The 14,220-nt window shown below is 44.6% G+C and overlaps 1 protein-coding gene across 1 annotated transcript in view; it reads left to right on the top strand.

Annotated features, from left to right (window-relative positions):
* The first annotated feature begins 205 nt into the window (after positions 1–205).
* Positions 206–14,220, top strand: part of LSM12 (LSM12 homolog) — a 57,715-nt gene continuing 43,700 nt past the window's right edge. The window contains exons 1-2 of the mRNA XM_029574243.1: positions 206–360; positions 2,844–2,977. Coding sequence (XP_029430103.1) covers positions 240–360; positions 2,844–2,977 — 255 coding nt within the window. The 5' untranslated portion in view covers positions 206–239. The remainder of the gene's footprint in view (positions 361–2,843; positions 2,978–14,220) is intronic.

The following is a 14,220-nucleotide window of genomic DNA, read 5'->3' as shown; positions in this document are numbered from 1 at the left end:
CTGCAGTAATCAGCGGCGCCTTAATCTTTTTCCTTAGAGGAACAGATTATCGCTTTCCTTCCACCTCAGGCTGGCGGAACCGCACATGCCTCGCTTTTCTCCCCTCCCCCTAAACAGGAAGTCACAGACGCAGCCGACTGCGGCTTGCCGGCTTGGGGCCGCCCCCAACGTGACGTCAGACGTAGGCAGCCGTCATAAGGGCGGGCTCGGGTCGCCCCGCCCCTGGCTGTGCTGACAAGATGGCGGCTCCGGGGGAGTACTTCAGCGTCGGCAGCCAGGTGTCGTGCCGGACGTGCCAGGAGCAGAGGCTGCAGGGCGAGGTTGTGGCCTTCGACTACCCATCCAAGATGCTAGCGCTCAGTATCCTTCTGGTGCTGGGGCATGGTGGGAGCGGGGAGGCGCGGCTGAGGCTCCTGGAGCCCAGGATGGGGCCTAGCCAGCAACCGGCAGCGGCGTCGTAGTATTGGCGCATGCGCGGCCCTCCAGGCTCTGCTGGGGCCCCGTGTGGGTATAGAACTAGCTGGCACTGGGTCGGCTGACCCAGCCCCTATGGTTGGCACTAAAGGGGATAGAGATGGAATTGGGAACGAGAGGCCATTTCCTGGGGATAGTTCGGTGAGAGGAAAGGTGGGGGACAACGCCCCCCTACCCCCATCTTCACTAGGGCAAGGTAGGAGAAGAGGTATGAGCTGTTTTCCCTGCTGTTTCCTCCTTTCCAAGGGGGGGGAGGGTGCGATTTTTCTTTTCTAGGTAAAAGGCATGATGGGGCTTTGGTTTATTTTACTCGGTGAAAGGAAAATCTTTAGGTAGTTCCTCCATTTTGAAAAGGAGGAATAATTGGTGCGTGGAGATCTGAGATCTTTAACGACCCCTCCCACCAATTACTCCCTCTGACTGAGGTGCAATAAATACCCCAACTACTGGGGATCTGTTGGGTACTTGTGACCCAGACTGGCAAGAGACAGGATGCTGGGCTTGATGGATCATATTCTGACCCAGCATAACACTGTTTTAAGGTGCTTTGGGTAAGCATGTGATTTAAAGCTATGTGGGGCTGTGTAGGGAAGGGTTAAAGTACTGGTAAGAATTTGAATTTTGTTCTTGCACATATGCAAGAACTCTTCTTGCTTCGTCCTTAAACAGGATCAATGTACTAATCAGACTTAAAGCCATGATTCCAAACTGTCCTAAACTCAAGGTGTATATTCTTGCCTTTCTGACAAGTCAATACAGAAAGGTGCTTTTAGGCCAACTCACAGCTTTGCTTATCTTTTGAATGCTCATTTTGTGAGGGTAAACCTACTGCTGATGCAGCAAGGAGTTTTACACTCTCAAAATGTGCATTTTAAAATGGGAGTCCTACTTAGTGCCCTCACATGGAAATCCCATGCAAATGAGGGCATTAAGCAGTGTGCCCCGGTGCAGAGAGATGAGCTGGCCAAATGTGGTCGGTCTTAGTGCTAAAAACTTAGGCCAGGATCAGAGATGAAGTTAAGTTTCCAGTGCTACTTAAAACCTAAAATGGAAAAAAAAAGTTTAAAAGAAAAAAAAGCTGAACTTAATGGGCTTACTGCCACTTATTAGGATAAGCTCATACTTATCTGGCTATGTGGAGGCAGCCCACATGTAACCTGATAAGTATAAACCTATCCTGATAAGTGGCAGCCAGTGGCATCTAATAGGACTGTCAGAATGCTGTCCCCTCCCCCCACCCTTTCAACTTCTAATGCATTTATGTAGCATTAACTTACTGCATCAGGAGTTAAAAAAAATCTGAAATCCAGCGCATGGTTTAATGCCTAGATTATTGCATTGGCCTATGAATTCTTCTTTCCAGTGTCCTATGCTGCCAATCCATGGTTTCAAGGGCCATATGATAGTATTATGACACTTAGCTGTGTAGGACTGTAGGTAATGGTTGTTTAAGCCCTTCTGACAGTTATTTACAGTTCATCATGGATGTGATTGGCTTATCTACATCATGTCATGTCTTCATCTTTAAATATATACATGTCATGTACCTATATATGGTTTAGTATTTGGCAAAGATCTTACCTTAAGATAACATTTTGGTTGTTAATGGAGTTTCTTTTCAGTAATATCTTCAGCAAAAGAAATCGTAAATGGGATATTTTCCTTCCCATTTTGTTGGCTTTAAAAATGTTTGGATTTCTTGAGCCACTTTGGCAGTGGGCAGTCACTGAGTTCTGGGTGTGCAGAGTTTGACTGGGAGTAGTTTACACCGTGTGTGTGTCTGCATGTAGGTCATAAAAATTGTTAGTGTAACTTTTATTTCCTGTAAGAAGGGTGAGTCTTAAGGGAGGCAGGGAAGAAACAGAAGTCTAAAGTCTGTCTTTAAGGAAATATTGTGTAGGAGTCTTCTGACAGTCTGTCCTGTACTGCTTTTGTGTGTGGGTTGGCTATGCCGGTTTCCTTTTTATTTAGGTACAAATAAGCTTACTTTTTTCAATTTGTGTATGAGGCAAATTTACATGGTTCAGAATATAAATTTGAATGAAAGCTGGCAATATGTGTATGAGGGAATTGAATGTCAACTATTACCAATAATATCTGGGAACTAAAAATAAAAGCAATAGCATAAATAGCTTAAGTAGGAGGAGGCAAGTAACTATTCTCAGATTTGTTGCTATTCATACATACAGTAGTTCTCCAGGATTAAAGCTGCTAAGCTAGGAATGTAAAATACTACACATGTTGGAGTTCAGAAGCATCCTCTTCATGACCATTCAAAAATGGCTTCTGAAAGGTAGTTTGTTTTTTTTTCTTGGACCCTGCCACTGTATGCCTGTGGGGTTTTGTTACCTTAACCCTTCTTTCTCCAGAATGTCCTTCCTCCAGTGGAAAGCCGAACCATGCAGATATCCTGCTCCTAAATTTACAGTACATTTCCGATGTGGAAATAATTAATGATCGCACAGAAACTCCCCCTCCTCTAGCTTCACTCAATGTTAACAAGGTAAGAGCCTGCTATTTCCTGTTCTGCATAAGAGTTGCTGCAGACTAAACTGAGCACAGCATTTTCAGGTGCACTTCATAGGTATGTGGGCTGGGAAGAGGCTTATATAAACATTTCACTTCAGCAGTAGCTCTCTTGCCTTTGCATGTCACAGGATTCTGAGTAGTGGTGTACTAGTATTCTGACTGGAGAGCTGATTTCTGTACATGTGATTACTTCTGTAGATGTATGTTCATTGTGAGTTGGAAATGCCTGATTTTGATTGAGGCATTTGTTTAGCTTTGACATGGGCTGACTTACATTGCTGTTGTGGCCCAAGTAGATAGTTGGAGGAAGAACATTTCATGCTTTCATTTTCAAGTAGCATAATGAGGCATCCCTGTAGAAGCTTGAGCAATGGGTGATTCGAAGAGGTTTTGTAAATATTACTTTGCTGGGAAATTTTGTGACTTGAAGCTTGGGGGAGGAGAGTGTGTTGATATTCTGTTGTTCATTTAAGAGAAAGTGAGGTTAATTTTCAGCTTTTTTCTTCCTCCTAACCCAAATACGTTCTTTGATAAAACAAGGTAATAACTCAGCTCTTATCAGTAGATTGGCAGTGACCTGAAATGTGGCAACAGTTTAACAGAAAATTCATCCAATAAGTTTTTAAAGGGCTATAGATTAGGTTAAGCAACCAGACTCCCTTAACCTTAATTATCATTATTAAAATGCAGTCCAGCAGAAAGATAAGGTTTTTTTCATTTTTTTTTTTTGCACAAAGTGCCACATGTGTGATTTATCTGTCAGTTGGTGAGAGGTGGTATATGTGGCAGACTTGAGTAGCTGAGGCAGATGAAGGTATATAAAGGAGACCTTCAGGAACATAGTAAATTCTCAGCTCCAGTCTGGCAACACCTGTGCTGCCTTAGAGGAGCAAGGCCACCTGGAAGGAGAACACCTTGATGTTGAAGGAAGTTATACTGCATTGGCTGGAGAGCAGATCCTAGATGTAGAATCTTCTCGCACTGTGGATGGTCTCCAAGGACTTGTGCATAAGTGGGAAGGGTTAAGATATCTGTTGTAATTAGCAATTTGATTATTAGGAATGTAGATAGCTGGGTGGCTGGAGGACGTGAGGATCACTTGGTAATTTGTATGCCTGGTGCAAAAGTGGCAGATCGCATGCTTCACCTAGATAGGGTTTTAGACTGTGCTGGGCAGGAGTCAGCTGTTACATATAGGTACCAGTGTAATAGAAAGATGGAGGAAGAGTCTAGAAGCTAAATTTAAGCTTTTAGGTAAAGTTGAAATTCCAAACCCCCAAGGTAGCATTATTGGAAATGCGCCCTGTTTCAGGCACAGGACCTCAGAGATGGGCAGAGCTATTGAGTGTCAATACATGGATAAGATACTGCAGGGAAGAAGGCTTTAAATTTGTTAGGAACTGGGCAACATTTTGGGGAACCCATTCTGAAGGGATGGGCTTCACCATAACCATGGTGGAATATGGCTGCTGGTGCTAATGTTTAAAAAGAGTAGCTTTTAAACTTGAACACAAGAGGACAGTTGCTCAGCAGTGAATGGTTTAGAGGGAGGTATCTTCCAAGGATTCTAACAAACCAGGGAAGTTAAAGCATCCTATTACATTCTAGTAAAGGCAAAGGTTGCCCAGGTGCCTTTTAAGTAAAGAGCAGACAGAGTTAAGATCCCAAATTATCCCTATTAACTGCTAGGAAGGCTATATATACCCTGAAATGTTTGTATGCAAATGCCAGAAGTCTAATAGATAAGATGGGTGAGTTAGATGTATAGCACTCAGTGAAGTAGTCATAATTAACTCCGACTTGGTGGAAGGAGGGTAACCAGAGGGATAGAGCAATACCAGGTTACAAATTATATCGCAAAGATAGGGTGGATCAAATTGCTGAGGGGAGGGGTGTGCTATATGTTAAAAAAAAATAAAAATGGCTAAGTCAACAGGATAAAAATCCTGCAGGAGACTAAATGCACTGTAGAATCTAAATGAATAGAAATACATGTGATGGGGAACAGTATAGCGGAAAGGATACACTATCGTCCATCTGGCTAGAATAGCTAACATTTGACAACTCAATAGGAAATGCTAGGGAGGTAAAATTTAGAGATGACATAACTGTATCATGGAACAGCTGGACAAAGAACTGCTGAGGTTGGGAGCTATTGTAGATCTAATCTTTTATGGAATCTAGCATTGGGTGCAAGAGGTAATGGTACTGGGGCTACTTGGCAGTAGTGACTATTCAGTCAAATTTAATTGTTTAATAGTCAGTAGATGGACATTAAGGGAAGCTACTGCTCTAGCATTTAACTTTAAGAAGGGAAACTATGATAAAATGAGGAAAATGGAAAAAGCCTAAAATGTGCAGCTGCAATGTTTTACATCAGACATGGAGATTGTTTAAAAAAATATCTTGACACCCCAGACCAAATCTATTCCACGCATTTAAGAAAAGGTGGAAAGAAGGCCAAATGTCTGCTGGCATGGTTAAATGAAAGAGGCTATCATAGGCAAAAAACTTCTTTCAAAAAAAGAAAATCCAAATGAAAAAAAAAAAAAAATCATAAGGACTGGCAAGTTAAACGTAAAACGCTGACAAGACAGGCAAAACATTTGAAAATAATCTTGCCATAGAGGCAGAAACTCATAACTTTTTCAAACTTTTCACAATAACATTTTCCTTGAGCAGGAAGCCTCTGAGAGAATTGGTTGGATGATCAAAGGGTAAAAAGGGATACTTAAGGAAGACAAGGTCATATTGGAAAGACTAAATTAATTTTTTTGCTTTGGTCTTTACTGAGGAGACTGTCTGGGAGATATTCTGGAAATGGTATTTAATGGTGGTGATTCAGTGGAACTGAAAAAAAGCATAATGAACCTGGGAGATGTAAAAAGGGCAAATTGACAAGTTAGAGTAACAAATCACCTGGACCAGACAATTTATTGCCCAGAGTCATGAAAACTAAAAAATGAGTTGCAGACCTATTACTAGTAATTTGTAACCTATTGAAATTATCTGTACTTGAAGATTGGTGTTACATTAGCCACCCTCAGATCTTTAAAAAGGGCTCCAGGAATAGTCCAGGAAATTAGACTGGTGAACATCGTTTTTGTGCCAGGGGAAATTATAGGAACTATTCTATAGAACGAAATTGTGTGTATATATATATATATATATATATATATATATATATATATATATATATATATATATATATATATATATATATATATAATGACGTGGTTTAATGGGACACAGCCACCATGGATTTATCCTAGGGAAGTCTTGCCTCAACAGTCTGTCCCATTTTTGAAGGGATTAATATTATAACCACATGTTTAACTAGGTTTTCAGAATGTTTGACAAAGTCCCTCATGAAAGACTTGAGAGAGAGTCATGGTATGGTAGGCAATGTTTTATTTTGGATTGCAACCTGGTTAAAAGATAGGCAAGTGAGTAGGAATGTGTATGGTCACTTTTCTCAATGGAGTAAGGTAAATAGTGGAGTACTACTGGGATTTCTTTTCTGGGACCGGAACTTTTTTTTTCTTTATAATATATGGTTTTATTCGGGACTGGCACTTTTTAACATGATAAATGATCTGGAAAAGGGAATGTGTGGGGAATCATGTCTGGAGATAATGCACAATTGTTCAAAGTTGTTAAATTACAAGCATGTTGTAAGAAATTGCAGAAGGACGTCAGGAGGCTGGGGATCTAAATGGCAGCTGAAATTTAATGTAAACAAATAGTGATGCACATTGGGGGAAAAATAATCTAAACTGTAGTTACACAGGTTCCATATCAGAAATCGCCACCCAAGAAAAAGATCTAAGCATCATTAAGAACAATGTTAAAAATCCCCAAGCTCAGTATACAGTGGTGACAAAAAAAACAAACAATATTGGGCATTGTTAGGAAAGGAATCAAGAAGAAAACAGAATATCATAAAATCTCTGTATTCCATGTTACTGGACCTGGAAAAGGTACAGAGAAGGGCAACCAAAATAAAGTCCCCTAAGAGAAAAGGCTAAAGAGCTGAAGGCTCTTCAGCTTGGAGAAGATAGCTGAGAGGTGATGATAAAGTGTATAAAATGAGTGGAATGGGTAAATGTGAATTTGTTTATGCTTTCAAAAAAAGACTAGGGAGCACTCCATGAAGTTATTACTTGGCACATTGAAAGCTAATCTAAGAGGAGGAGTAGCCTAGTGGTTAGAGCAGTGGACTATGAACCAGGAGACCATACATGAATGTAATCCACTTTAAAGCGCTGAAAAAAGTGTGAAAAGCAGAATATAAATCTAAATAAAATATTTCACTCTAAGCACAATCAGGTTCTGGAATTCATTGCTGGAGGATGTGATTAAGGCAGTTAACCTAGTTGGGCATAAAAAGGGCTTGGGCAAGTTATTAACCAGCATAGTTAAAAGATGAGGTGTAAGAGTCTATTTTAGCCAAAAGAACATCTTTCAAAAAATAAAGGAATCTGAATGAAGAAAACAGGAAACATAAGCACTGGTAAGTTAGATGCAAACCACTGATAAGGAAGTCAGACTGAATTTGAAAAGCTTGCTGTAAAAGCAAAAATGCATAATAACTTTTCAGGTACATTCGAAACAGCCTGTGAGAGAGTTAGTTGGACCATTAGACGATCATGGGGTAAAATGGAGCACTAAGGAAGGACAAAGCCATAGCAGAGAAGTTAAATTAATTCTTTGCTTCAGTCTTTACTGAGGAAGATGTAAGGGAGATACCTGTGCCAAGCATGATTATTTAAAGGTGGTGATTCAGAGGAACTGAAACAAATCTCAGTAAACCTGGAAGATGTAATAGGATAAATTGACAGAGTAATTCAATTACCTTGACCAGGTTGTATGCATCTCAGAGAGAGATAACAAATGAAATTGTGGAACTATTGGAGATTGGAGGATGGCCAGTGTAACTCCAGTTTTTAAAAAGGATTCCGGGGTGATTCAGACCAGTGAGCCTGATTCAGTGCCAGGAAAAATGATGGAAACTATTCTATAGATCAAAATTACTGAATATATAGATAATTTAATGGGACCAAGCCAACATGGATTTAGCCAAGGGAAATCTTGCCTTCTCTGAGGACAAGCAGCATGGTAATCCTCATACATGGGGGACGACAGATTGAGCCCAGCTACAGAAAGCTTATGTCAGTTTCTAGAAGTTTGTCTAGGCACGCTGAGCATGCCCAATACCACGCGTCCATGTGGGGTCATTTTTCAGTCTTTCCGTGGAGCTGTAAGCCTCGCAGTGTGAGTGAGCTCACTTTCCACTTTTTGGTCTTGTGGAAAGCTTTCTTTTTTTTTTTTCTCGCAGTTTTTTTTTCCACTATTCCAATACAGGGTCCCTCTTGGTGCAATTCCCGTAGTGCTCCTAGTCAGGGTTTTCAGCTATTGGGTTAAGTTTCCTTTTGCGGTCTTATTTTCCCTGAGGCTGCAGTGCATCGGTGCTCACTGGCCAATGCTGCCATCTTTTTCAGTTCGTGCCTCTTTTCTTTCATTCAACATGGCCACGTCCGGTATTTGGCAATGTCCCTGGTGCCAGAGAACCATGTCCATGACAGATCCACATGAGATATGTCCTCTCCCTGGGGGGGCATCGCATGACATCCAGGGTTGCTGCTTATGTACCCAGATGACCCTGAAAGGATGTCTGCTTTGACTCAAAAAAATGGAACAGCTCTTTGGGTTGAAGGACAAAGGAGCTGCGCCGGTGGACACCGAGCCATCGACATAGGCGGGGACCATCTGTTCTGTCGATGCCGTCGGCGGACAGGGATGCTGGAAACTGACCATACTCTATCTCCTCCTGGCCAAGAATGTTGAGTTCCTCATCGGTCTCAGCACCGGGGAAAGTCCAGGCAGAGCTTCAAGGGAAACCAACGAAGCATCTGCACTGGTCCCTGTTGGTGCATGGTGCTGGGCACAGGGATGCACAGGCTTTTGCTGAGATGCCTCTGAAGCAACCCCATGGTGAGGAGTGCCAATCCTTCATTGATGCCGGTGGTCCGTGACTGTCTCCACCAGTCCTGATACCAGTCACTGATTTCACCTCATAGGTCTGAAGAGGATGTGGCCACCCCTCCTTTCTCCTAGTCTGTTGGCCTCGGCAGTGTTCAAGGAGGAGCTGGAGCTCCGAGTCCAGCTAGTGGTCAACTGGGCACTGCAGGGCTTGGGTCCTGTAGCACAGACAGCAACAGATCCTGTGCCTCCCATCCTCATACCACTTCTGGAGCAACTGTGTGCTCATTGAGTTAACCCAGCTGGTGCTGGTTCCCGGGATGGTATCTGTGCCTGGTGGGCATCAAGGCCACCCCATACAGATATGGTGGTCATTGCTGGTTCCTCCGAGGAAGCTCTACAGAGGCCGGCAGAGATGCCAAGACCTGGCTCCCCCCCCCCCCCCCCCCCCCCCGTCCAATTCTTCTGGTACTTGCACCCCTGGACGAAGGCCTAACACCTAGGGGATCTATCCCCTGTGCTTAGAGAGGATGAGGAATCCTTTGACCCCTGGGGGGATGATGCTTTGGAGTCCTCCAACAAAGGCTTTGAGGGTCTTCCTTCAGAACCTTCTCCTCCAGAGGAGCAAAGGAAGTCTCTGCCTGAGGACTTGACATTCACAGGTTTTGTGAGGATGATAGTGGAAGCCATCCCATTTCAGTTGTTGTGTGTCTGGCATCCTCCTCCACCAATGTTTGATCCTCTAGTTCATGGAGCATAAGGGGAGATTGTGGCGGTCCCCATAAACGGGATCTTTAAGGAGCTGCTGCTGAGGGTATGGGAACACACTCTCACAGAGCCTCCCATTAATAAGAAGGCAGACGGGAGACTACCTCATCCAGAAGGCTGCTGGATTTGATAAGCGTCACCAACACGATCCCCCGACACGGAACAGAGTTTCAAATAGCTGCATCCAATTGGAGCCACTGTCTGGTTAAAAGTTACTCCTGATGCAGCTTTTCGAAACACTGTTCCGTGTCGGGGGATCGTGTAAGACGTTATCTAAGTAGCAGTGCCAGCCTGAAGTCTTCAGTAAATTCTGCTTATTTCACAATTTGAATGCTTGTGGACTTTGACAAATCTTGACCATCCTTCTTGTTGGTAATTCCTAAGCTGGGTTTGGTCCTTCACCACTTGGATGTGCCAACTTCTGGACCACCATGAAAACCTCAAACAACTCTCCACCAGTACTCTGGACCCATCATCCTCGTTTAGGAGTCTGGCAAGACCAGGGCCAAGGCAGTCTTTTGCCAAAAGAAGTACTATCCTCTGCCTCCTTACTGCCATCAACACCATCAGGGCTCCTGTGGCCATCCCAGATGGCAGAGATCCCCCAAGCCCCAGCTGGTTTAGGTAAACTCTGGGGATGGGGTTTTGACTGAGTTGTAGGGAGTGTACGCCAGTTGCCCATACCCAGGATGATTGACCCTCTGGTCAAGGGAAGGCTGCAGTTCTTTGTGAACCAGTGGCCTAGTATAACCTCAATCAGGTTCTGTCCATCGCCTGTCAGGGGTACCAATTGAACCTATTGGGTCTCCTACCAAATTTCCCTCCATGCCCATTTTGGGGGCCTTTAGCACATCAGGAGGTACTACTAGCGGAACTGTCATACCTCTTAACGGCCAGAGCGGTCAAGCAGGTACCACTGGGGCAGAGGGCAAAGATTCTACTCTGGGTACCTCCTGATTCTAAAGAGAACAGGAGGACTCTGCCCTATCCTAGGCCTATGGGCCTTGAACAAGTTTCTAAGAAAAGAAAAGTTCAAGATAGTTTCCCTGGGCACCTTGATCCCCCTCTGCAAAAAGGGGACTAGCTATGCTCCCTCAGCCTAAAGGATGCATACATCCATATCAAAACCTTTCCCAGTTATAGGAAGCATCTCAGATTTGTTGTGGGAAAACAGCACTTCCGGTACTGGATGTTGCTGTTCCGGCTTGTCAGCCATAGGGGTCTTCACAAAATGTCTGGCTGTGGTAACGGTGCACCTCTTCAGGCTGGGAGTGCGTCTTCTCGAATCTAGATGATTGGCTGCTCAAGAGCACGTCTCAAGCAGGGGCCACCAGGTCCTTGTGCTTCACTGTCTGGATTTGGAGTCTCTAGGGTTTGTTCTCAAGTACCCAAAGTTTCATCTGTCTGGCACTTCAGTCGGACTTCCTAGGAGCCCTGCAAGACTTAGGCCAAGGCTGTTACCTTGACGACCATTGCAACAGAAATCCAACATCCAACAGGTATCAGCCTGGCACATGTTGAGATTGTTGGGCCATGTGACCACAACTGTCCATGTCACTTCCTTGGCACGTTTACACAGGTGTAGAGCCCAATGGACCCTGAGGTTGCTATGGCGACAGGCCATCCAGAGCCTCCAGGATTCCATCTGAGTCACCCTGTTTCTCCAGGACTCATAGTCCTAGTGGTGGGTACTTCCAATTCCTACCCAAATTGTCCTAACCACAGATACATCCACCCTGGAGTGGGGATTTCATGTAGATGGGCTTTAGTACTTGAGGTCTCTGGTCTTCTCAGAAACACTCTTGTCGAATCAACTTCCTGGAGCTTCAGGCAATCAGGTAAGTGCTCCGGGCTTTGAGATTGGCTGTCCAACAGTTAACCTGATCCACACCCAACCAAGTAGCTATGTAGTATGTCAAGCAGGGAGGCACACTTCCTGTGGCAGGAAACAGTCCAGATCTGGTCGTGGGCCCTGTCTCGCAGGATAGTTCTCAGGGGCATGTACCTGGCCGGGATGGAGAATGTGGTAGCAGACAGGCTGAGTTGAGCCTTTAGACCCTACGAGTGGTCCCCAGGGAATAGCAAATTGGATATTCCACCTCCTGGGGAAGCCCGGGCATAGATCTGTTTGCAGCCCCCTGCAGCAGGAGTGTGCCTTGGTCCTGCCCACTGGACAGGTCAGATGACAAACCAGCTTTGGGTGCCCTCATCCGTCATTGGGGCAAGGGTCTTTTGTATACGTACCCTTCCCTTAGTAGCGAAGACTATCTCGAAGTTTCATGAGGGTGGGGGAATTATGATCCTCATAGCCCCTCATTGGCTGAGACAGGTTTGGTTTCCATCTGGAGACCGAACAGTCCAGGGACTTACCCAGAACTCATCATGCAAGATCAAGGAAGGCTGCGGCATCCCAACCTCCAGGCCCTATTGCTTATCCTGGATGTTGAAAGGTTAATCCTGCAGCCGCTTGATCTTTCAGGAGATGTCTGCGGTCCTGGTGGCTTCTAGAAAGTGCTATGAACTGAAGTGGAGGAGGTTTTCTAAGTGGTGTGAGCAGAAGGCACTAGATCCATTCTCCTGTACCACACAATTTTCTTGATTACCTCCTACACCTATCAGCGGCTGGCTTAAAGACTAACTCCGTTAGTTTATCTCAGTGCAATTAGTGTATACCACCAACGTGTGGATGGTACGCCCATCTCTGTACAGCCTATAGTTGTATGCCTCATGGGGGGTCTGCTTTAATGGAAGCCTCCCGTAAGGCCTCCTGCTGTGTCTTAGGATTTCGACGTAGTGTTAGCTCGGCTGATTGAAAACTTCTTTTTGAGCCACTGCGTACATGTGGCTTGAAGTACCTAACCTGGAAGGTCGTATTTTTGATGGCAATCACTTCAGCGCACCGGCTCAGTAAGCTCCAAGCCTTAGTGACTTGTCCACTTTATGCTTTGTTTTATCATGATAGGGTGGTCTTGCGTACACACCCTAAGTTCCTGCCTAAGGTGGTGATGGATTTCCTTCTTGATCAATTCACCTGCCAATATTCTTTCCCAGGCCCCATTTGCACCAAGGCGAATGAGCACTGCACAGTTTGGACTGCAAGTGAACCTTAGCCTTCTATCTGGAGTGGCCAGAAGTCCATAGACAGTCAACCCAACTTTTTATTTCTTTTGACAAGAATAAATTGGGTGTTGCCATTGCCAAACACACTATCCAATTGGCTAGCAGATTGCATCTCCTTCTGTTATGCCCAGGTGGGACTGCATCTTGGGGGCCATGTCAAGGTTCATTCTGTCAGAGCCATGGCAGCATCGGTGGCCCCCTTACGAGCAGTTCCCATGGAGATCTGTAAGGCTGTGACATGGAGTTCTCTCCACCCATTTACATCTCATTGTCTGGATAGGGATGCCCGCGACAGTAGGTTCAGCCTGTGTCTCCTTCAGAACCTGTTTGAGGTGTACAATACAACTCTCTCACCTAGGGCCCGTTTGGGTTCAGGTGCGCACACCCCCGGCCGTAGAAGCAGGGGAGCTGTCGCTGACACCTGGCTGTTAAAGCCATAGCGTCGTTGCTGGTGACCCTACCATGGAAGTCGGGTCGTTTGGTCTAAGCGCCTCAGCCTTCCCCTCTTTCTCCCTCTTGGCCATTGAAGCATCGAGGGATTTGTGCTGGATCTGTTAGGCCGCTTGCCTAGTCCGATCCGCCTGGTCGATCCTCCTAAATGCGGGGGGTGGGGGGTGTCGAAGCCGTGCCGATGAATGCCTGGGTGAAAAAGGGAAGTCTGTCCACGCTGACTTCCCCTCTTCTACCAGGCATCGCCCTGCCCCATTGTGCCCTACTCCCTTTCGGAGTCGTGGGCTCTAAACAAATGTAGGGAAGAGCAACCAAAATTGTTACACAATGCAAGGTTCCACATTGAGTCACCACCCAGGAAAAGGATATAGATGTAGTCATTGATAATAGATTGAAGTCCTTCCCTCTGTGTGCAGCAGCAGCCAAGAAAGTAAATAGAATGCTAGAGATTATTAGGAAGGGAATATCATGTCTGTCACTCCATAGTGCTACTGCATCTTTAGTATTGAGTGCAATTCTGGTAACCGCATCCAGAAAAAAACTTTTTTTTTTTTTAAGGTATAGAGAAGGGTGACCAAAATAATTAAGGGGATGGAATGATTACCCTATGAGGAACCTCTAAAGAGGTTAGGACTATTCAGCTTGGCAAAGACAGCTGAGGGGAGATTTGGTAAGGGGGTGGAATGCCAATGAGTAAACACAAATTGGTTGTTTACTCTTTTAAAAATTACAGAGATTAGGGGATATTTATTGAAGTTAAAAGCCCCCTAATAGACATAGGGTTTTGTTTTTTTATATACTCAATACATAATTAGATTCTAGAATTCATTGCCGGAGGATGTGGTGATAGTTGTTAACCTAGCTGGCCTTAATAAGCATTTAGACACTTTCCTGGAA

Source organism: Rhinatrema bivittatum, chromosome 12, assembly GCF_901001135.1.
Source record: "Rhinatrema bivittatum chromosome 12, aRhiBiv1.1, whole genome shotgun sequence".
Lineage (NCBI taxonomy): Eukaryota > Metazoa > Chordata > Amphibia > Gymnophiona > Rhinatrematidae > Rhinatrema > Rhinatrema bivittatum.
Note: the sequence above shows the minus strand (reverse complement) of the source record. Positions and strands in the feature narration are given on the sequence as shown.